Below are 24,941 nucleotides of genomic sequence, written 5' to 3'. Positions count from 1 at the left end.
AGAATTATCAGGTGGTAATTATATTGTATGCACACAATTTCCCCTATTGACACATAACAATTCTCTAAATTAAGGAATGGCCAAACCTGCATTCCACGCATACCGCAAGAATTCTTCTTCCTGTTTCTCACAAACGGATTTTGCAAACCCGCCAGCTCCTACCTGTGCAGAGCTTCGCGTGGGGAGCCACGGAGAGCCTGCAAGTTTTAAACGGAGAGAAATTGCAGTGGAATATTTTATGTCTGTTAAATATGTTCCCTCTACACAGAGGAGCCTGTTCTTGAATGCCTTAAGTCTTAATAGGATACAGATTTGGTGAAAAAAGCGAGCTGACCCAGCCTTGGAAAAGTACTTAGAAATTCTCAGTAACATCCCCACGCAGTCTGTACAACTCATTATAGAAAACAGAGCCAAGCTGAGTGTCTTTGGCTTCAGGACCCTCTCCCTGTGAAACTACCAGAGTCTGAGTCAGTGGTCACCAGAGACCTCTGAAGGCTCTTCTGTCTCCTGAGCCCTTGGCGAGGGAGGTGGGATGGATCCCAAGGGAATCCTTTAGTACTGACGCCGCCAGAGGTACCTACTGGGGGACTTTTTTATGCTTGGTGGCGTAGTTCCAGAGTAAAGTGCTTTTACATGTTGGATAACATGAGCATTCGAACCAAGAACGGATTGTACTATCATTCACTTGTCTACACTGCTTCTTATGGGACTGAAGTCTGGGTTAATTTAATGGCTATTGTTAAAAGATGAAAAATATAAGTTTCATGTCATAAATAATTTGTCTTTTAGAATAAGCTGTTAAAATAAGTCCTGTACGTCATGACCATATTCATTCAAATTGCAAAAAATCACACAATGCAAATTAAATTCTTGCCTTTTTATTGACCTCTCTGTGCTTTGAAAAATGTCCTACTTTTTGACCTGTAAAAGCCTAAACGTTAAACTATCTTCTGGTTAAACTTGCGTGTGTTTAGGGCTTCGGTTTGGACTCTGTGAGAGGTGTGTTTGTGTCTCACTTAGTCGTTGGCAGTGAAGCAAATCAGAAACAAGACGTGGGTGCTGAGAGGTTGGTTGGGCAGGATGGCCATGCAGGACGCATACCTGCCCCTGCTCAGGGCCCTAAATCCATCATAGTTCCCATAACCACGTTCCTCTCAAGCAGGGTGAGGTATGCACCCACAGAAGTGCTTTTGTTCCTTTCCGTACGTATAGTGTTGATTACGTGGTTTTGCTTTCTCAGCTCCACAAAACGTCTCAAGTCTGTGGAGGATGAGATGGACAGTCCTGGTGAGGAGCCGTTCTACACAAGCCAAGGGCGCTCTCCAGGCAGCGGCAGCCAGTCCAGCGGATGGCATGAAGTGGAGCCAGGTAAGCCACGGCTTTCGGGAGCCCCAGAACGGCATCTCCCGTTGCTTAGTTTTGTTACCAGAATACACTGAATGCTCTATAGGAAGGCGATCAGTTCTAAACATTTTGTAGCTTCTTCTGAGAAAAGGTCAGTCTCATGAAAATATTGTAGTGGTTTTGTTGCTCCTGCAGCTGTGAATGTTTCTGTAGTGTGTCACTTCTGCATTTTGGCCAAATAGCTGAAGTATTTAAATAATGCAGCAAAAGATAGGCTGTCTTTTTCTGTCAAAATGTCCAGATTCAACTCTGGGATAGTGGTGACAATTGCTTAGCAAAAAGCAATACCTGTCTGGACTGTGCCCTACTGTTTAAATAAATATCCCTACATTTATATAAGGTGGAAGGACTTTTCAAGCGTTATACAACACTTGAGTTCACTTAGTAATGACTTCTGAGAGACTTACCGAAGGAGTTGTTTTATTTGTCTGTAATACCATGAAGTGTGATTGGAAGCTTCAGATCAAAACAGATACCACTGGGTGTTACACTTTGCAAGACTTAGGAAGCAGCTCTTCTGCCTTTTCTCAGTTAATTTTTGTGTGTGATCTTTCTTGTTGATCATCTTTTGGGTTTTGTTATGTTACATACTTGACTGTCCATTGATCACTTATCTTGATCATCTGGGTGCTTAATACTATTGAAAATATTTTTCTGGGTCAGTGCTACATTCATAGGTGAAGTTAATGCCTCAGTTTTGCTTACAGGTGTATATTCAATATTTATTGTCAATAAAAACAGCAGGGGTCTTGTTTGTTAGATGAAGGCAAGCAGTGCATTCATCTCCAGCCTCCCAGTGTTTGAGAAGGCCTTCTAAACAGCCCAGAGGATCTTTTGCAATATGTTTCTTTTTTCTTTCTCGTTTAGATTTAAAATAGTATGGCTTTGGTTTGCTTAGAAACAACACATGCTTGTCCAGGGCCCTGTGTATAATGAACTATACAGCACAGAAAAGTAAATTCAACTGAACAGCATTAAAATCAGTTCCGTGGGCACTTGGCCAGCCACCTATATCCTTCATCATGTAGGAAACATCCCCACAGCTTTCTCTGGAGACCCTGTCAAACAGCTGTCCTTTACAGCATGCCCAGAAAGTCACCAAATTTGGGCTATTCCAGACTGGGAGGGGACTGGTTCCCGCGCCGGGGAGCCCTTGGAGGATCCCCCGCCAGCTGCCCTCTCTGCTCTAATGAGGAGGAGCCAGCTTGTGGGCCCTTATTGCCGGCACATGTGGCACTTTGGCAGGAGGAGAGGGTGGACCTGCAGGCAGACAAGTGCCAGGCTCCCCGCCACTGCCTTGCCGCTGCCATCGTCCCCAGGGCTCCGGTGTTTTCAGGGGGGTGTCCTGCTATGTAGGCACCAGGGGCTGTTTCCTCCATCAGCTCCAGCTGATGTAAGGCAGAGCTTCACCTTGGAGTAAACTGGTCTGCTCACGGAGCGGCAAAAACACAAACAAAAGCTCAGCACCCGTGGAAAGGGAGGGAGCGCAACCTCCTCTGCAGACACAGATGGCTAAAAGCCGACTGGGTCACTGCTTCTACATCATTGTCAGACCGGGGGCTAGCTCCCCCCAAAGTTCGGGGTGCTCTTTGTTAATGACAAATGTTCGCCATTTGTGCAACAGCCAGAGATTGGCTATTAATTTTGCTGTCACTTCTGGTGGTTTTCCCCCCATGTGGTCATTACCTCTGTCTCATCCAAGTCCTGACTAGATGGTGGCACAGAGCTGCTGGGCTGGACAAGAGAAGTATCTAAAGGCTCCAAATCACCTCCGCTGCTCTTGGCAGCACCGCGTGCTCATCGTGGAGAAGCACAACTGCCCGTGTCAGACTTCCCGAGGTGCTCAGAAAGGCAAGAATAAGTCAGAGAAAGTTCTTCCTTCCACCTTCCAACCTTGCTACAGAAAAATCCCAGATTCTGCTTTGTGTTGCCTGTAAAATGGCAGAAAATCACCTTACAACATCAGGGACTCCAGCCAGGTACCAACTAGATATAGCTCAGATTCACTAGCTATCTATCACTGTCACAGCTATGAAGAAAAAGAGCTTTATCCTGCCTGCGCGGGATGCACTTTCAAACCATCTTTGTGCTACATCCATGCAGATGCACCCCAGTATTCCAGCAGTGTCTGAATGCATTGCCTCAGCTTCTCTGTAAAACGGGGTCACTGCAAGAGCGCGGCTGGCGGATTGATCACCTAAAGAGCCCCAGCTCATCCATGGTGAAGGACAAAATAGTGCTGAGGTGTCCTTCCATGCTAGGGTGACAGTGGTGTGTCACTGGCACAAGGTGTCCCCTGAGGGACACATCAGCGGTCTGTGCATGGTGCCCTGCCGTTCCTCAGAAACTGCACGTGGGTCTGGTATTAACATCTGGCCCTTTGGATGAGACATGGGTGCTTTATCTCCAGAAGTTTAAAATGTTTTATGAGTCTTCAATAAGGCATCTGCCTAGAAAATATATTGGTCATCTGAAAACGGTATAAATGATGTTAACATCCCGTATTACCCAGTGGCTTGCCGCAGCGTTCCTCTCCGAGAGGGGAGCTTTGGAGCCTGGACCTGTTTCAGATCCATCTTTTCCGATGCCTCTCCTGTCCAGAGAAAGGCCTTGCCATTTTTTTATTCTGCGGTCAACATGATGGCACAGTTTTAACGTACAATAATCTCTGATCTTCAGTGTTTTGTTTTGTGCTTTTTTGTCAGTGAAATTCGCAGTAGGAGTTTAAAGAGTGAAACCATCTTTTTGTTTGACTTGGCATTTCTTCCATGTGGCTCATTTTATGCTGCGTGGGATAATGCAGGTATCAACGGTGCAGAGTGATGCTGGTTCGGAAGGCAGGCTGAAGTTTTATCCTGTGCTGGCAGAGTAGCGTAAGCCAGGTTTCCAAACTCTATAATTAAACCCTGTCCTTTGGGTTACCAGCCAAACAATGGGAGGAGGAAATCAGAGCAAGGAGAGGAAGCTTAGACTTGTCTGTGGGATGGCTGTTCTGGCTGGGAAGGAAAGTTCAGAGAGGAGCCAGCAGCCAGCCTCCCAGCCCAGTAGGATCCACACCAAAGATAATAATATATCCTTTGGCTTTATTGCCTTTGAGTAGATTGCTTCCTCACAGGAGATTTAGATTTATGCAGAGATAACTTCTTGGCCTATATGCCTTGACAGGTTTATGGGAGCAAGAGGATGAATATTCTGTCTGTGTGTTGTATTTGCTTAATTCTGAGGTGTGCACATGAGAAAAAGTGGGGACTGTAATGCAGGAGCAGGTGTGAAGCGCCCATACATTTATGCACATGTATAGACAGAGCGAAGTGCTCAAGGCACAGATACAATGAAATGGTTATAGTGTTATAGAGATGTTGCCTGGGACAGTACATGGAAATGAGGTCTGCGTGAGAGCACAACGTACAAGAGAAAGGGAAAATGAGAAGACAATTTTAAACTATACAAAAGGGGAAAAGTATGTAGGGAAGAAAAAAAAAAAAAAAGAACAAATGCCAGGAAAACAAAGATTTTACTTCCTAGAAGGGAAATATGAAATGGAGTCTGTGAACTCTTCTTAGAGAAAGAGAGCACTCCAGGCAGAGGGTTATTTACCGCCAGCCGTGACTAGTCACTCTACATCTGTCTCCATGTTTTTTGTCTTGAAAAAATTCCCTTTTTGGATACTTTCTTCCTGCTTCGCTTCCCTGTGATTGCCCCTGTAAGTGGTCTTTGGAGGGCAGGCTGTATACTCAGAGCATATGTGCAAACTGGCAGGAGAACAGAAGAGGACAAAACCACTCGGTGTGCTATTTAGATTAGGCAGTGGCTGCTTCCCCTGTGCCCACTCTTGGGGTCTTGCTCTGTGCAGAGCACAGGCTGCACCTACTGTCCATCCACCGGCCTTTTTCTCTGCTTTTACATCACGAGCACCAGGGCTCGGAGCACCCCGACATCTGTCTCACTTGGGGACTTTGCTGGACATAGATGCTACATGTTTCACCCACCAGCAATGTGACCTTTCCATGTGTGGCACCTCAGACCCGTAGTAATGAGCACAGGACTCAGCCTTGTGGTTTTTACATCTAGATAATTCTTGCAAGCAAGGATATAGCACTCTCCTTATACGTCAGATGTGACAGCCAAAGCAAAACCCAGCATTAATTCCGTGTTCCTTGTACTGTACTCCTTGAGTCTCACATCCATTTACCTGCACTCGAAAGCTCCTGGGGAGCTCTCAGGCCTAAAAAGGCTGGTGTCTGCCAGAAAAGATGAATTTCCTTTCACAACGGGAAGGCTTAGGAAATAAAACAAAGCAGACATGTAGTAAATTACTTCTTCTTTTCAAATACCTTTTGCGGTATCCTCCTTACCATCACTTTATCTCAGCACTTTCAGTACATAACTCTTGTTAACTGAGAAGAAGGGCAAGAGAGGATAAAGATGATGTTAGTAAGAAAATAAGGCAACATCACCCTGGCTTTGAACTCATGCACAAAGCTGGCCCATGTTCAGTTCTGTGGCAACTCTGCTTGTAATGGAGGTAAACCATAATTACAGGTATAAGTTTTTTAATTCCATAATAAAAGAAGATTGAGTTAATCAGTATTCTGCTTATGCCTTTTTTTTAATGCATTTGCTTGATTCAGTCCCGCAGTAATGTTCACATTGTGCTCTGTCAGTCATTTTGTAGTGCAGCATATGGACGGTATTTGCCAGTTTTACTTCCATTGTATTTCTACAGCGCGGCATGGAAAAAAATCTTTCAGATGCAAATTCAGATTATCCTATTAGTTTCTTTACTTAGATCTTCCTGGAACTTTTGTTTCCACAAGTCAGTTTGGTCCCTGGAGGACAGTAATCCCAGGAAAGGTACATGTTTGTACTCCTTGCGCTTCTTGAGACATCTGAAGGGACAATTAGCTCCGCTTCAAGTGTGGGCTTCACCAGCTTAAAGCACTGCACCCATTTGCAAAATGGATGGAGCTCTGTGGTCCTTCTTCTGATAGGACTTTTCATACGGTGGTCATCCACCTTCCCTTCCTCCAGCTCCACCATAGCTGTTATTGCTGGTCACACTGTGCTGAGCTCTTGTGTGGCTTCACCATGAAAACCCCAGGAACCAAACCAGAGTTTCAGCGTGGAAACCTTAAGGAATTAGCTGTAACACCTGCACTGCATGACCGAAAGACATATTTACAGTTCCAGGCGCTCATGAAGTTGATAGTATTATATGAACCTGCAGTAAGCCAGAAAACTCCCTGTTAGAGTGCTGGACACGTCGTTGGTAGTAAAGATGCTATTAAAGTCAGCCTCAGGATTGCTTGTTACACCACTCAGGCTGCTCGTTCTCATGCCACCATCTACGGGACTGTCTGAAAATCATTTCTGAGCAATTTCCATGCAGCTGAGGAGCTGACATCCTATTCTGGAGTATTTCCATTGAAGTGGCAGTGACCCCTGACTTAATGGTACCGTGTCTCTCCCCATTGCTAGTTATGGAAAAACCACACACAGGCAACAGGTCCAAATTCTTGTTTCAATAACCCTTTTCTTAAATCTGGCATGGGCTTTCTTCTTAGCAGATTCTCAGCACGCAAGAAAATTTCTTCTCTGTATTTACTAAGAAACTTTTATTTATGCCTTGCACATCAGAAATACTCATTAAGGCATAGATTGGATGACCACGAGAGTTTGTTTTCAAAGTCTGTTCAGAATTATATCTTGGAAATGCCAGAGAAGTGGTGCAAGGGAGATCCTAGATTGTGTTCTTTATGCATTCTTTATGCCTTAAACACAACTGTTGACTGGCACTACTGAGAAGGTAAAATACGTATAATATGTCCCAGCATCAGTGATGCAGAGTGCGTCTGATCTGTCCTCGGGCAAAAGGTCTGTGGGCTCATCAAAACTTGATGCCACACACTAACTCAGAGCTCAGAGAAGTTTCCGATGACTGTGCTACATTACGGCCAATGATTGAAGGGTCTGACTGTAGAAAATATGATGAATAACATGAGAACCATGTATTATACTACAAAATAAGGAATAGAAAAAATAATCCCTTTTTACTGGGAAAACATTCAACTTCAGACCTGGAGTATTCAATATCAAATTGGCATTACTCTGGCATTACTTTTCAGTGACTTGCTGTAGTGGGCAATTTTCACTGGATCATAACTAGACAAAGGAATTTTATGATCTTTGTTAATTTCCTTAAGCTGAACTGTTTAGATACTTATAGACCTATTTAAGAAAGACAGAATTAGGGAAACGTCTCTTTTCCTTAGACCAGAGGAGTTCTACATCCAGGATCCCTGCCAATTATATTTACTCGGTATTTTTCCCAGGTGTGACATTGTCTTGCCCTCCAGTTCTCAGTGTGTACAGAAAAGTCAGACAGCACACACAGAGCAACTAGGTTTGTACCTGCCTGTGCAGCAGCTTCATTCCATACCTTGACACATCTATCAGCAGGCACCGGTGCCATTTTTTCCTCCGTAATATATTAAGACAGCGGGAACATTTCGCAACCAGACAAACCTTCAGCGCACGGCATAGTTTGGCTTTTCGAATGGGAGGTCAGACACAGACCACGTTTCACTGGTGGCCAGAACATTTTGGTTTACAGCAGGGAGAATTTCATCACGCTCATTTGTGCCGTTAAACTGAAGAGATGCCATGAGTGCTACGGCAGACAGAACCCGTTTCCTCCCAGGAAACTTCCACTGTTTATTTTCTCTGAACAACTTTTTCTGAGCGTTATTAGACTCTATACTGTGACTAGGACTCCTACTTCACCCCATTTCCCCATTCCCATTCAGACCTGTGCTTCTTCTCATCTCCAAGGCTTTATACAGTTTCCCATGTTTCCCTCCACTCTTACAGAGCCTTCCACCATCCTTGTTCTGCCATAGCTGAGAAGCAGAGTGTGCTTGGGCCTGGGCTACCTTGTCATGGCACCATGTGCATGCTGCCGCCTAAAAAGCTGGCTTCAAGTGAGCAGGTAGACACCCAAAACCAACCATATGATGGGAGCATCCTTCAAGGAGCTCCAGCTACTGTAGTGTACAGGGCTTTCCTTAAATGTCTTTTTGCTTTCGTAGACTCCATGTGTTCCCTTATCCCTTCTCTCTGCATTACAGTATCCCATCAAAACACAAGCTGCCCAGTGGTTTTCAGGAACATAAGATTTTTCTTTTCTTCTAAGAGCAATAACACTTATCAACTTTTACTGAAATACCATATCAGCTCCTTGTCACTGGCAGTCTACAGTTCCTGCCGCTAAAAGTTTAATGCATTTACAGGAGCACTTAGGCATCAAGACTTTGATATCACAATCTGTTAGTCACAGGTGCTACATGATAGGTTTGTGTTAGCACATTATAGATCTTTTATCAGATCCTGCGCAAAATGTGTGTGTTTCTCTGCCAGGCAATCAGAATCAGACTGCTGCATAGTTGATGAGTTACTCACCAATATAAGTTGTTGTTTATTTTAAACAGAACTTTTCCAGAGCCGCGCCTTAATGGGCGATTTAAACTCTTAATTGGTCATGGCCAGCAAAGATCAAGAACCTCATGTGAGCCAGGAAAAATGCAGCAGGTCAAGAGTGGTGCTTTGAGCATTGTCGGTCTTTTGTAATCGCATTCATCGAGTCAAATGATGAACGCTACTCATTTGGTGTAACAGACAGAGTCATTTCAACAGCAAATTGCCACTGGATCAATAGCTCAGCCTTTCTTTGGCAATTCACGTAGTAGCATGAGGCCTGTGACAACATGCCGTGCTGCTGGCGTTACTGGCTCCAAATCATGGAAGGGAGTTCGACGTAGGGAAAGAACTACTGATTGAAAACTCGGTTCACATTGAAAAGTCCTACATGTTTTCGCACCTCTCGAAAGCTCCCATTTTTCCAGAAACTGGACAGCACAACAAATTTGGCCTGTGATTCAGCCTAAACTGTACTTTCCATTTTTAATAAAAATAATAATCCCATGCAAGTGTTAAAGCACATGCCTCAGCTTTGCTGTAATCCCTTGAGGAAAACATCCCTTTGGTTTGGTCCCGGGGAAGTCAGTCAGTCAGTGTTGTGGCTCTGCTTCTTGCGTCTAATTCCAGATGTCAGGAAATGCATCATTTAAAAATGAGTATGGACCCGTAGGAGTTCCGAGTTAAAAAATGCAGAAAGTGTTTCACTTCATATAGCAAATTAAAGCTGTATTTTTGGCTGGCCTGGTGGTAGCATCATCCTTACGTGCTATTTTCACTGACTTTAAATGACCAAGGTAAAAGCAGATCTGTGTCCTGTGACAGCCAGAAGACCACCTGAGCTCCCCACACAAGTAGTATCATCTGAATCATTTTTCAGATTAATAGGAAAGGTTTAGTGCATAGAAAACTATTCCCCGACAAATGTTGGAGCAATGCTTCCTGATGATTCCTGGGATGGGAGCGCTGTGTTGGTCCATGGTCGTAACATTCTTCAGACGTCTTTGCTAAGCCGTGTTCTGCCACCCATTCTGTTTAACATATACACATAAAGCAAAGACGACTATATGGTCTGGACTTTGCTTTTGTCACCAAGTGAAAACTATAAGCTTCCCTGGTGTTGGGACAAAAGCAGACACTTTCTGTGTCTTTTCAGAGGTGAGCTCCAAAGGACAGAAGCATCCTCTGTTTGCATTTGGCTGCGCATTTCTGGCTGATTTGGAGCCTGTCAAACATGAATAATCTTTGTGAGCTCCAGACGGGTCTCCTCTGATGCAGTTTTTCTTGAAGATCATCTGATAGTGCAGCATGGGACTGTTTAATTGCAAAATGGGATGAAACACATTGAGCACATTGTACCTGCCTTCCAAAAGTTGAACTAGTTTTCTTGTTTGCTTCTGGGACCAATTCAGGATGTTGACTTGGATCTATAAGCTCTTCTATAGATTAGATCTTGGTTAGGAAATGGACTGCATTCCTTTCATGTGCTGTCTTAGCAGTTGAGATCAGCAGACTTGCTTTTTCTAATGTGTTTGGGAAGCAGAAGCAATATTTTATCTCCTGCGGTATGCTGCTGGTACAGAAATGTTCAGGCTTATTAATTCTTCAGGACACGGGAAAGGTCTTCATCACCTGTGAAAGGGAGTCATGGGAAAGGACCCACTGCAAAGGCTGCATTGAACTCTTGTTTTTTTGTGAAGGCAGCTGGAAAATATTAGTAGTCTTCAGAGCCAATATACAGTACATATTGAGAGCCAGTACATGATGCATATTATTGCAAATTCTTGTGCACTTCTGCATTTTATAAAGCAGATAACTAAAATACTCACCTAGCCAGATCAATTCCCCGAGGGATGCAGATTTCCAAGTAGAAGACAAACCAAAAACACAGAACAGAACACAAATTAGCCAAATAGAATGGCTAAGTGGTTGAAACAAATGGTTTTGGGATCACTGAGTAAGGACCGTGACCTCCTTTTGCATCAGTCAAGGCAACTGTGAAACTTTGTGAAAGAAGCTCACCGCAAAACAGATGCTGGGCTATCTTAGGTAAATAAATTACCAAAAAATAATAATAAAAACCTCCCCTACACATTTTACAAAGCACAGCTGTGTAAATATTGCATGAGACAGGGGAGAGGGGGAGAGATGTAACATACACCCTTTTTTATGCAGAAGTTCTGCTCTGGGCACTGTTTATTAACATTCCCGGTACAACCATCACTCCACTGCGTAGCACACAGTGCTGCTACTGTGCTCTGTGCACACGTTTTGATCTTTGCTTTACAGGAGAAAACAGGCTTTATTTTAAAGGAAACATTTTGACCCAAAGTTAAAATGTGCACTGAGAGGTGTTAGGGAACTGACAGAAGACAATACGAGACCAGGAACAGGACACAGACCATATTACACCTCTTTTTTTTTGTTTCTTTTCCCACACTGACTCGAGATGCTCCTCTGGTTCAGCACAGAGTGAAGAGCAATCCTGAGATCTTAATTTCATTGAGCTGGATACCTGCTGCAATTTTCCTCTTTCTCAGCTGCCAGATGCAGCCCATTCCAGCCTAGAGAAACAGTGCATCTGCCCACAGAGAGGAAAAAATGCCTTTTTTCAGGTAGACAGAAGGCTCGCCCTGCCCTGTCCGCTGGCTCTGACAGGAGCTGGTGGTGGACACTTAAGGAAAGAATACAACAGCAGGACAGGCTTCCAGTGATGCTTTTCAGAGCAAAGCCTCACGGATTTTGGCAGAAAACAGCTCGGTTTCATGAGCCAGAGGCTCCCTTTGCATCTTTGTGTTTGACAGCCTTCAGTGGACTTTTCTTTCAGAGATGTTTTTAACCCATTCTTTATTTTGGCCTCCACAACATCCCATGGCAGCAAGTTCTAGTTTTACTCGGTGTTCTCTAAGGCAGAACCGCTGCTTTTGTCTGCCGCCTGATAATTTTCCTTGACGTTCCTTGGTGCTTTTTTGGTTTCTTTACTGGCAGAAGTAGTGAATAAATCATTCCCTGGCTACTTTCTCTCAAGTGAAGTGCTGCCCCAACACTTGGACCACAGCAGTCAGTGTGCATAGGAAAGTGGGGAAATCTGTCTAGCAGCCTGTTAGCTCAGGTAACAATTTGGCTGAGTGGCTACAGAGCCATCCTATACCTCCAGGAATGTATATGTGCTGTGATAGCAGCTGGGTTGTTCACCCAGAGTGTGTAACCTGTAACCTTGACCCATAACCCCAGTGCTAAGGGCATGAACACAGCGCGACGCGGTACCACCGAGCCTCGCAGAAGGATGCTGCAGCCTGAATAAGGGATGCTGTTTAAGTACTCTCAATTTTCTTTCTTTTTCCAGCTCCACAAAGGCTTAAAGTTCAGCAATGTCTTCACCTAGTGTGCAGTTTTATTCTGCTTTCGCTGGGGTCATGTTCAGGGTGTCCACAGCATCCTGCACCTCTGTTTGTCCATCCCACAGTCCTCATGAGATCGTCCTTGCTGCTCTTCTCTTACATCTATGGTTAGTGTGATATACACCAAAAAGCATAACGTAAAAGATACTGTTGCTAAAATCAACTAGAAAATTATAGGCTGTTTTACTTTTTTGTGCACAGTCTTCATTTGGCTTGCTGGGATTTGCGTGCAGATCTTCGAACCCCAGAAACTCAGCAAAGTGAGATGGTACCTGCAGTCCTCACATCCAAGGGCAGTTCTCTTGAAAGGAACAGGACCATTTTATATCAGCAAAGTCTTAGGTTTCACAAATAGAAGGGAAATAAATTTAATTTTTAGAGTAAGGATTTACAGTCAATGGGATCTGAAAAATATAAATGTATGGACTTCCTTTGTACTTAGTGTGACGTCCCATTTTATGGCAGCAGCCCACGTTTGTCTCCAGGAGTATTATCTGTGCTGCAGTACGCTAATGCACCACCTCGCTTCAAACAGGAGAAAGCACTTTGGATGGAGTCCAGACTTAACCCTCTCCTACATCTTGCCTTTACTCTTAACCAAAATAACAGAAAATGTAAGTAAAGCATCATCCTGACTCTTCCTCTGAATGTGGCCAGTGCGAGGTACATCTTTGAAGCAAAGGGCAGTGGCCATTCCCGCTTGTTTCATGACTCCTCTGTCTCGTTCAGCCCTTTCAGTCCTTATAACCTACATCTCTTTTCCACTCCCTGAGTGAAAACCGCTCGGCCACACCTAATCTGAACGTGCTGTGCCAGGAGCTGCTTCTGACTGTCCAAGTCAAGGTTCGACATCGGACATCAAAATGATTCCCGAAGTCTCGTCATCCGGGCAGAATTGCAGATTCTGACCATTTGGAGATTTTAAAAATTAAAAGATCCCCAATACAGCTGTATTTCTTATGCAAATCCTTAGCCAAATGGGAACTTGTAAGTATTAAATAAATTGTTTGCCCTCTGTTAAAAAATTGTCATCTAGAAACCCAGTGACTTGTGGAGGACAGGTTTTAAGGGAGCAAAGCGTTCTTACAAACAGCATTTCTCCCGTGTCCTGTGAACTGTTGTGCTGTTGTGATTTTACAGTGCTATTCCTCTACTTTTGCAGGATTTTTCTCTTTAATGTTATGTGGAAAACCCTGACACTTAATTCAGAGTAAACAGTGGCAGTGACTGATTAGAAACCTGATGTCAAATACACAACCACCCTGGGAAGTGAAAATCCATTGGTTTCTCATCTCTTCCAGTTGTTGCCTTCTTAAGTGCATTATTCATAAAATCAGCAATTTAAAAATGCACAGAAACATTATTTTTCATATTCATAGCGTCACTTTAAAAAAAAAAAAAAAAAAAAAAAAACGGTTAAAAATCGATTTGCCGGCCTCTTGGGGTAATGCCGTAATGTTTTTGGCTGTCTCCTACTTTCTGCTGCCAGCTAAAAGTACCATCTGGCTTGTTTAGGGCCCTTTTCCATATCAGGTGCTTCCAAAATTCTCCCCAACCAGAGGATTGTTTCGTTGGGTTGCTTTGCCTGCTGAGGCGTGTGTCCTGGGCTGGGAATCCTCCCGCTTCTGTTCCTGCCATCTTGCTGACGGTGGCGTGTGGATGTTTGGGCACGGATCTCGCTGCCTCTCTCCCGAGGACATTTGCATCATTGTCAGCTGCACATATTAAATTGATATGCAGGGCTCAGAAACACGTATCCCGTCTTTTGTCCCTTTTGTTTTGCGCGATTGTTGTGGTTTTAATTCTTCTTTGACACCTGGAATATCACAAAGCTGCTGATAATCTGTTGGCTACTAAGGGAGATGACATTGATAGAAGGATAATGTGTGTCAGACTTATATCGAGATAATTGCAGACACACCCCAAACCCTCGCAGCTCAGGGAATGAATATCCTAAATCCATTATTAATTTGGAGAGTCATATGCAGCAGTTGGCGGCGGCGTCATCCTCTCGCTGCAAGAGTCACTAGAGAGGGATTTTGAAAGGCAGTTTTTTGGTTAATTCTGCATTGGTGTGTCGAGTTATGCCTCGTCTGAGTCCGTTTGGTCAGTTCTTGTAACAAAATGGGGTTGGTGTCCCAACGCCTCCCCAAAGGAAGGTTCCCACATGGGTTCTCCCGCACGGACGTGCGTACCGGGAGAGGAGAACCGATGCGCCATACGTGGGACCAGTTGACGGTGACACCTCCTCCTCAGGATTCTTTGTTTACTTAAAACTAGAAATATACCCCTCAAAGGGTTTGTGAGTGGGTTTGAAGTATTGGAGTTGCTCAGTATAGATTTCTGATGTGATCGTACGGCAGGATGGAGCGTGTTTTGAAATAGATGCTGCCACGAGCTGTCTTGTCCCATTTCTAAAATGATCTGTGCCATACACTGCGGACTTTTCCTGTCCATCCATTAAAAAGTGAATTATGAAGAGTGCTGAGACAAACAGATAGTAGTTTAACGTTGTTAGTAAAAATCAGGTAGCTGGTATATACTGCTAGAATGTTACATCACAGCCTTTCTCTTCAATACAATATAGGCTTATGAAATTATCTTGTTACTATATAAACTGCCTTCGCTGTGTACATTCTTCCAGAGGTTTATTGTTTGTCGTATGTTGGCACAACAGCATGACTCTGAAGAATCAGTTCACAGTGTGGTGAATTTTAAAGACTTGGGAGATGGCCATTTCTATTCTTCAGCAAAGGAATGGAAGCTTTTTTTTTTTATTATTCCGAGATATTAAAAGTTTCAAAAGATGTTCAGAAATGAAAAGGAAATAATAACTAAAGACTGGATGGGAAGTAATGCCTCAGAGTACTGACTTTGTCTGTTTGCTTGTTTCCCAAAAAACCTTAATATTTTAAGCACAAGTTAATATTTTAAATAAAATAAACCTGTTTTGTGAACTAGGAAGATACTTGAACTCTATCACACATTATTCATTTATTTTTGTGCGAGTGCAATAAAAATTTTACAAGCTATAATCTTGTTCTTTTAATAGAGGGAAAACTATGCAGAATATGTTGCTTAGAGTATTAGATAAGCTACAGTGTGTTAATCAAATATTTTTGTGATATGAGGGCAGTTGAGAAAACAGTACAATTTTTGCTAATGGCACTGGTAAGTAAACGGATCTATCATTACATTGTCATGAAAAGTGACATTGAGCAGAAACACCCTGCCAATCCCTAGAAGATAAGTATTTAATGTAATTAGACAGACACTGTCTCCTTTGTTGAATGTAGCATTAATCACCCAGAGAAGTCCAACTTTATATGAAATAGCTTTTTCTGATGTGCCTTTGTATTAGAAAGCTTCTTACATGGTTTTGTCATTATGATATATTTGAAGAAATGACTGCTTTAGCTGTACGGTTTTCCTCATGACATATCTTGGTGTTCTGTGTTCCATAATATTTTTTTTTTATTTAGCAATGTTACATTATATATTGTGACTTGTTTGTAAGTCAAGAAACCTACACACATTTGGAGCTGAACCTCTTTGAATCCCTTAATGCATTCAACTTACAAAATATAAAAGAATCACAAATAGCTTCCATTATGTTCTTTGGTTCTTCCTATGTGGTGTTAGCACAGGTTCATTGTTATGGCATAAGTAAAATGTTTTCTTGCCTCAAATGCTAGTTCATAATATCACACCAAAAACTAACTTCTCGCTATGAAAACCTCATTGTTAAACTGATGAAAAATGTTGCCCCCTTCCAGAATTCATTGGCACTACATTTTTTTTTCCCTCCTCTGTTGCTTGTAATTTGTGCTGTGAAATGCTGTCTGGGTATGAACTGATGTGAACTTGAATCAGTGCACAGCTGTGTCTTCCCACCTTCTCCGTGGTGCAGGGGGCTTTGAAGGGGAAGAACAGGGTTTAGTTAGAGATGACAGCGGATTCACCGCCTAACAGGTGGAGGTCACGTCGGTTTATTTGTTGGGATGAACAGAGTGCAGAGATGAAAAATCTTTGCCGTAATAAGGTTTAGGAAGAAAATGCTGACTGGTCTAAGCTTTGATTCCAGCTGACAGATCCTTTTCTAGTGTTCATTACTTGATTTCACAGTTCAGGCAATTTTAAGAGGCTTAAAATGATATTTCTGCTCTCCCCTATAAAACTTTTCGATCACTTTCTAATTTTTGCTTTAAGTAAAGTTATAGGGACTCCCTAATACATCACTCCTGCCTTTAGACTTACGAAGTCAATATGCCATCAAAAATGAAAGGATCAGGTTTTTTTTTTAGACCCCTACTTTTACTGATTCTTTTTGTAAACGAAGTAAAAATTTCACACGTAAACACTTATTCGATCAGAAAATTAAAACTTCAGAAAAACTCCCCTGGAATGTGGGTAGTTAAATAAGTGCAATGCCTAAGAGGTCGCTGCTCCTGTCTAGGCATACAGGTTTTTTACACGACTGGTGGCAGCGTTAATGAAGCTGCACCACCCCATTGCGCCCAGTTTCCATCACTGGTGAGCCTGCAAAGGGAGTTGCAGCCAGACCCCAGGTAATCAGAGCAGAACATCCTGATGTTTCTTCCACCACCACCACCACCACCTGCTTCTTACCTGCTGGAGCAGGCAGAATAGGAGTATCTTTAGCCATTTGCTAAAATCTTCCCCCCACCCCTCAGACTTTCTATTACTTCTGCATTCATTCTTTGCAGGGAGAGGAAACTCACTGGTCAAACCCTTGGACACCAGAATAGTTGCATGCAGTTTCCCAGGGAGCCAGATAGCTCTAAAGCTTCCCAGTGAGTGACAGTTTCTCTCTTCTATTCTTCTGAAACATGTGTTTTACACATATACTGAAAAATGTTAATATCAATTTACAGCCAGATTCTTGCTTTAAAAAAAAATATTTTATATATATACATATATATATATAACAAATCTCTCAAAGTAAATACAGTTAGAGCACCTCAGCACACGTCACTTTTTTACATAGGAAAAAGTGTTGGATGCTCTTATACACATAACATCATTGGGCTCAAAAGCTAGTTAGCTCATTCAGAGTTAGTGGCAAGAACACTGGACTTGCCAGCACCAAACTGTGGAACCTTCTTTGTGTGACTGGTGGAAATCTCATGGGAGTAGAAATAAAATAAATTTTTTTAAAAAATGGGGGAGGAGGGGGGTGTAAATCTGTGCATTTGGATTCGAGTAGCTTCAATACCATGATATCAACTTTGTCCTAGAAGTCCTTGAATCACAAATCATTGGAGGCTGGGAGAGTATTTTGGAGAATTATTTCCCTGGGCTTGTACTCTGTTCTAGGCATCCATTAGTTACCACTGTCAGAGAGAGGATGCTGGGCCAGGTGGATCCCTGTAATCTGATTTGGCATGGCTATTTTTCTGTGTTCCTAAGCTCATGAGATCAAGTTATGTAGGATTATTTCATAATGCCAGAGCAGCAGTTTCTGAGGTTCGACAAAGCTATCTAGCAAAGTGTCTGATAAAAGAAAAATCCTGTCCCATACTGTAGCTTTCTTGGTCCAGTGAAGCAGCATCCTCATGCATACAAATCTTGTAAAGTTACTTCTGATTGCTCACTCCGTTCCTTCATTTTTGTAAGCTAAAGTGCCATTTTCCTTTTTACAGCTTAATTGAACTCAAATGCACCCATTTTCTGCAATGTGGTATTTTGGTAATTTTACTATTTGCTTGTAAGTTTTCCTTTAAGCAAACTGCAAGCTTCCCCTTTATCACTTCACTGGGCCAAGATTTCACACAGTAACCTGCTTGCTACAAAATATGATAGTGTTCTCTCTCACCTTGTTTCTTTTTTCTTCTTTTACTTTTCTTTTATAAAATCAGGATATCTAAGAAACCCCGAACACCGTGGAGCACTACATGGTGGGTGTGCCTATTCAAACAAATGCCAATGCTCTTGTTCTCGGTGCATTAGACATTTTGTGTTGGTTGGGGGGGTTGTACCGGGGGTCCCTCTCCTGCGGGTTCTCCGGTGTCTGGTGAGGAGGTAGCTCGTGCCGAGCACTTGGCCAGAGCAACAGCACTGATTTGTTACCTCTGCCTTTCCCGTGCCTGTTTTCACGAAACTCGCAGGGACTTTTTCCCTCTGCCTCTCTGTCAGACGTGTTTCAGATCGCTCGGTCGATGAGAGAGGCGTTGGGCACATCCCGCACGCAGACCTGCAGGCGACACAGCTGGACACGGCTCCTCTGGAAACGATGCCAAAGCCAAACCGCTGTGCTCTGCAGTGGAACCTTTTGTTTTTATTTTTTTTCCAGGGGGATTCTTTATTCCTCCCAGAATCCTAAAGCCGTTGGGAATGCAGAAAAATGAGGCTGATCTCACCTCTATCTGATCCCACCTGCAGTTTGAGTCTCTGCTGGCAGCGCTGTTCCAGCAGCGCTCACCAGCGCACAACTGGACATGGGCACTTTCCAGTAAAAGAGCACAGCGGCTTTGGGTCAGATACAAATTATTTTTGGTGTTCCGAAGAAATGAGATGACTGTTCAGTCCTGTGACTGTCAAACCTGGGCAGTCATATGGTAAAAATACCAAGAACCACTGGATAGCAATACATAACAGTTCCATGAGTACACTCTTGACCTGTCAAATTATAAATCCATTTCAGTTTGGTACGATGCACATGAATTCAGTTTGCAGCTCTTCCTTTGGTTGGAATAATGTATAAACTCCTCACCTCAAATTGTGCGGAAATCAGGTGACTTTACAGTACATGGTAAATTACCTGAGCTATTTTCAATCCTGACCACAGCTCTTTTATTAATTAAAACATATGTTCGGTGGCAGTGTATACCGATTAAGTCTTCAAAACCAGTATTAACACCAAACTTAGTCTTGTCATCATAAAAGTCATTTAAAAACATTACCATGCAGTAAGTGAGGTCACAGGTCAAAAAAATCTGCATATTTACCCATCTCCATTTCATGCCTTTGACGTTTAGCAGCCATCATGGTTATATATAGCCTGGAGAGCCAATGATCTTTTGATGACATGCAAATAATGAGCAAATTATTTTTCAGGGAAAAAAAAAAAAGAAAACAACAAAACAACAGCAACAAACACACAGAAAATTTGACTCCATCCTCTTCAGTTACTAAAATTCCCTTTAGTATCACTTGCAATTTAGCATCCATATGCGTCTCAGGAAGGGAAGATACAGTTGAAACATAAATCTATTCTGGGTCTTTTACTTGCAAAAATATCATACCTCAGCTATAATCATATGCAGAGACTTTTTAGAGGGCTTTGTAAATGCCATCCAAATTTATGATGGCATTTTTTGCCTTAGAGCTATAGATGTTCCATCCCCAAAGCACCCCCATAAAGGTATATTCTCCTATGGATGGCTGCAGTTTGTCCCTGCTGCTGTATCTAATCTGCCAAGTAGGCTGAAAAACTCTCAAATAACATGGGAAATGAAACAAATGTAGTAATCATGAATTTTAAATTATGAGATGTCTAAAGATGTCATTAGAACCTTTTTTAATTCTTATTACAATAGATATTTATACAATGCAAAGTGAAACAGAAAGTAACATTAAATCAAAGGGAAAATTGAACTGTTATCTTGCTGTTTATTACACTTCTCATTAAAGTTTTTAAATATAAGACTCATGAAATTATATTTTGAAGAAATTGGTAGTATGTTTAGTACCACTTTATTAGTTATTGAAAGAACCACTTGGGTGACAAGGCAGGAATGAATGCTGACCTAAGAGATCTAAAACAATCCAGATGATGCTGTAAATACAGATACAACAGATCAGGTTATACACTCTACGAGAACATTGCACCGGACAATTTAAGGCAGATGTTGATGGGGCAGGGTTCAAAATAATGGTGAATATCATAGTGTTCAGTTTTAAAATTCTCTAGGCAAGATTCTCCATCAGTATAAACTGATATTTCTCCCTTGTAAATGGGGCAGCGCTCATTTGCAAAGGGAGAAATTTCACCCTTCTTTTTCCTGAGTGACATCAGAATTTTGATTCTAACTTGAATTATCATTTTTGGCTAAAAATTGCTGAGGAGTCCAAAAGCATTTAAAAGCTAAAGCCATTGAATCCATTTAATGCGCCTTTGGCACCTCTCTCTCTCAGTCCCTTTTGAACATTCTGGTCCTCATTTTAATCAGTCTCTTTTTATTAAGTCCTTTGGCTCATTTACTTGTACGTGCATTTGCTTTATTTTATTTGGAACATTTCTTTTGTAGTGTCTTGAAAAAAAAAAAGAAAGAGTTGTGACATTTCTTTTGGATAGCTTCTTAAGTATCTGGCAGTCACCTCTGATGCGATGTTGATGGGTATGGATAGATTAGCTCTGTTTTCCCGATGATCTGTCAGATGTCGAGTTCTGAGGAAGCTGGTTGTGTGTGTTGGTGATGCATATGCAGGAGTTTGATAAGTGGATAGAGGGGGAGCTTTCATTTTTTTTCTTCTGTAAGATCGCTGTTTATTAAGCTGGATTTAGCCTTGTGAAGCAAGGTGCTCGCTGGCAGGTAGTTAATCAGTGATCACGGCAACTCAGGATGCGACCAGGGAAGCAAATATCCATTTAGAACGTAGAAACTAAAGAGCACTTCATTAGGATGAGTGAATTTCCATCTGTGTTGTATTTTGTGTATACTGGAGCAACTAATACAGTAAACTGATGGATGGCAGTTAGCGTGATCATATCTCAGTTGATGACAAATAAAGTTTGCTCAGCACTAAGTGGAACAGACTTACTCCGATTGACAGTAGTCTAGCCATCAAAATTTCAAGAAGCTCGAAATTATGAATTCCCCAGAAAAAAAACAGCTGATCAGCATTTCTGTTGATACCGATTTCAGTGAAATTGCTAGAATAATTTGCGCAGAAGGATGACAATTCCTTGAAAAATTCTTCCCATGTACCAGTTTTTTCTTCCACAGCCAACTTGTTTTTCTGCATCATCTACTTGTTCTGCATGTTGTTGAGTTCATGGTTGACCTGGTAATATCTGAGCTTCCGTGATTCCTTTTCATAGTGTCCCTTGAGAATGAAGGTCCAAACCATATTTCATTCATAGCTTTTGTTATGAAATCTCCATCAAGAGTCTAGTGGCAGAAAGCTACTGGGAATGTTGGGGTAATTATCCAAAAGTCGTCTTTGGAGATCAATATTAGCTGCTCTACCAGTGTGGCTAATGTGAGGTGGAGTTATTGTTTAAGATGCATGCAGTCACAATAATGTCAGTAATTAATCAAGTGAAATTGGGTGGATATATAGATACAGATATAGAGATAGATTTGGAGAGAATGGGAATTGTTCTCTTGCACTGCTGTGACTTTCTTTACTCCATCAAAGTTAATCCTAATTTCAATGTCTGTCAGCAATGTGCATAGGTGGATGGAAAATAGGTTCGTAGGTATTTATTTGTTCTGGGAAGGATTCGTGCATTCAGTTCTCACGCATCATTTTCTGATCCATTTAAATATATATCAGCCTCATACATGAACATTTGAAGATCTTTAGCTGTACTCAAGGAAGACTCTTATGTCGTGCGTTTCTAGTACTGACAAACACAAAGGAGGTAGAGGAATTAAAACCATCACAATGCTCCAGTGCCCCTTAGAAGATGAGGAACATGAAGTATTCCTGGGCATTCACTGATTAAACTTGGGCTGGAGGTTTGCGAAGTGCAGAGTTTTGGAAAGTCTTACTGCGGGACTTCACCATCCGTGCAATGGCTCCAGTAACCAGAGTCTCTCAAGGACAAGGATCCCATTGACGCTTGCATTGTGCATTGAGCAGAAGGGTGTGATGCATGATGTGGAATGAACAAAATAACTCGTGTGTTTAGGGAAATGCCAAATTAATGAAAATTCAGAAAGCTCTAATGTTGAAAAGGCACACAAATTCTTTGATAGAAATATAATGCTGCTAACAGTTTCAAGATTATTGTTGTCTGAATTTTCTGCTTATTGTGTACTGCAATTAAAATTCTTTTCAACTGAAAAACCAATGTCAAATTAATATTTCCTTTTGGAAAAAAATACGAAAGTACACATCTTGTTCCATTTAGCACCATCATGGTCTTTGATCTGGTTCCCTCTGTCCAGGGAAAAAAATGGATTCATGTTAATGGGAGCAGGCTAAGACCATATATGTTTGGCTTACATATACAGTCACATGAACACAAGTACAGTAAGTTAAAATAACACACCCACTCAGACTTCCATCTGTGTTTTATGCCACAAATCCCTCTATTTTCTTTTTTATTTAGCAATTAACTTCTCCATTTATTCTGTAGCTGAAAGCTGCCATAAGATGAAAATAGACTAAGTTTGATTTTCTCCTCTCACGCTCTAAATAACATTCAGAGGAGACTCAGACCTGAATTACGGAATCTACATTTCCTAAAAGTGCCAGGTGTGACCGTGATTTAGACACCGGTCCCATACACAGAATAGTACGAAAGGCTTTAAAACTGCACCTGGGTTACCCAGCCGTCGTGTTCTGGCTGTTCTTGTTTATCCCTCGCTTGGAGCAGATGGATGGGAAGAGGCAGGGAACGGGGAGGTTCCTTGGCTCCTTTCCTGATTCACCGGCCAGCGCAGCTGAGACAGGCTGGGAATATTGTAATTTGTTGCTGCCCTGCACCATAGAGGAGACAGAGGAGAGTCAGGACTCGGGGGTATCCTCATGGGCTGGCACTGCCTCTTCGGTGGGGCCATGGGTGGTCCTAAAACCTTCTCCTCAGTGCAGTGGTCCCCAATATTCCTTAGCTCTCGGGAGCGATGCTGAGGAAAGCCGTGCGAGCAGCAGCATCCTCCCTGGGCTCTGCCCGGGGTAGCTGCAGTTTTCACTTTTTAATTTCCTGCATCCCTGAACAACGCAGGAGGGGAAGCTGCAGCCTGGGGACCACTGAATGTGTTAAAACTCACTAGGTATGGAACAGAAGACCTCTAAAACTAGCCAAGAGTCTCCAATGTGGGTGCCAAAAATTTAAAAACACCTTATTCCATATTTAGTCATTTATCTTAGTTGTTTCATCAGGGTCATAAATATACACCATGCCGTCTCATAGGTGGCCTGATGTTCATAGGCACTGGGCACCTACGATGCTAACTGAAGTGTTGAGACTGCTTAGCTAAGACTGAGACTTGTAGTATCAGATTTGCATTTTTCTGGGTGATTAAACCTGAGTTCCCTCGCTCCTAACTCCCGAAAGGAGCTTTGATAGAATGACCAGCATTGTAACATATGGCTTAGCAAGGGGGGGAAAAAGAAAATGAGTATTAGAAATGGATGGACTAAAGAATACGCAGGATATATCAGGCACATTAACCAAACATATGGTGCTAAATGAGATATTTTTTTAAAATTGCAAAAAAATTGACATTCCTGGCAGTCTCAAGGATAATGTGACATGGCTGTGTTAAATTTAGAAGAATGGGACATATTTTGGCTTGTTCTTGAAAACCTTTTTCTTGCATGCCGACTGTATTTCTTCTTTTATTAACCCATTCAAAGAATGTTTGAATTTTGCTACTAGAGCACCATGCTAGCGCAACATAAAACGTGAATGATGCTAATTGCTTTGCACTGCCTAACTTTCTGTCATACCCTCCCCTCTTAAAGGACAAAACATGCTCTGGAAATGAGCTGGCAAGCTCATCTTATTCTTTCTCTTGGTCAATATTAAGTGATGTAATTAAGCTCCTGTTTGCATATTCTTCTGAACTAGAAAGCAGCCATTTTTTTCTTGAGATCTGATGGATGTGATCGCTCAAAATAAAATGTGTCATTACAAACCACAAACAAAATAAAAACATGGCAGAGTTGGACCGTTCCAAACTAATACATTTCAGAATACTCTGAAATCAATCAATCCAACAAACAAACAAACAAACAAATAAATAAATAAATTAAGTAGTGATAATAATGGCAATCAAAACAATGGTGACAAACAAATATATAGCAAAAGTGGGAACTGATTATCAGTGCTTCGATTTGTCTTTCTACTCAATTTTCCACCATAGCATTAACCTTAAAATCTCTATTTTCACATGAAAACCTTATAACATCCCTGCCCAGATGAAGGTGACACTGCACGGCATTGCCACGGTCCAAGGTCACTCACCAGCTTTGCTGTAGCTCCTCAGGTTCCAGTGTTGGGACAGCATCACATGAACTTGCTACAGCTTTAAATCCCTACTTAATTCCACTGTTCTCTCTGCCCTTTCCCCCTACCATGGTTTAGATGAGTCGGGCAGGTTTTTTAGCACAAGAGCTTCTTCACTTTCTCAGAAGCTTTATAGTCTTTCCCATAACCCTGATTGAGGGTATGGGGAACAGCAGGGAGCTCATGAGCCAGCTGAGCCATACGGTGCATAGACTTGGAGATATTACTCCTTCCGTGACCTCTGTGGCTTGCCCAGGACACAGGTCATCCTGTCCCCTCCTGGATCTCTGCTCGTTGACCTTGTGTCTCCACATCAGGGTGCTGCTCAACCGTACAGTTAGAGCAGCTCAAAAGCGTATTTTACTGCGATAATGCCTGTGCATAAACAGCCACTTCTTCTGGCCATGATGTGTTGCACTTAGAGGGATGGAACCTGCTACATTAAAACCTTCCTGGGG

At 42.2% G+C, this 24,941-nt stretch overlaps 1 protein-coding gene across 28 annotated transcripts in view; it reads left to right on the top strand.

Annotated features, from left to right (window-relative positions):
• The window catches only part of NFIA (nuclear factor I A), a 348,817-nt gene that overhangs the window by 269,238 nt on the left and 54,638 nt on the right, over window positions 1–24,941 (top strand). For 14 of the 28 annotated variants that reach the window (XM_065070931.1, XM_065070923.1, XM_065070934.1 and 11 more), the window contains one exon: window positions 1,241–1,368. In XM_065070931.1, the coding sequence (XP_064927003.1) occupies window positions 1,241–1,368 (128 nt within the window). Of the gene's footprint in view, window positions 1–1,240; window positions 1,369–17,005; window positions 17,093–18,157; window positions 18,197–24,941 lie in introns of all 28 variants that reach the window. The other 14 variants (XM_065070913.1, XM_065070915.1, XM_065070921.1 and 11 more) reach the window with 3 other exon arrangements.

The sequence above is a fragment of the Columba livia genome, chromosome 8, assembly GCF_036013475.1.
Source record: "Columba livia isolate bColLiv1 breed racing homer chromosome 8, bColLiv1.pat.W.v2, whole genome shotgun sequence".
Taxonomy (NCBI): Eukaryota; Metazoa; Chordata; class Aves; order Columbiformes; family Columbidae; genus Columba; species Columba livia.
Note: the sequence above shows the minus strand (reverse complement) of the source record. Positions and strands in the feature narration are given on the sequence as shown.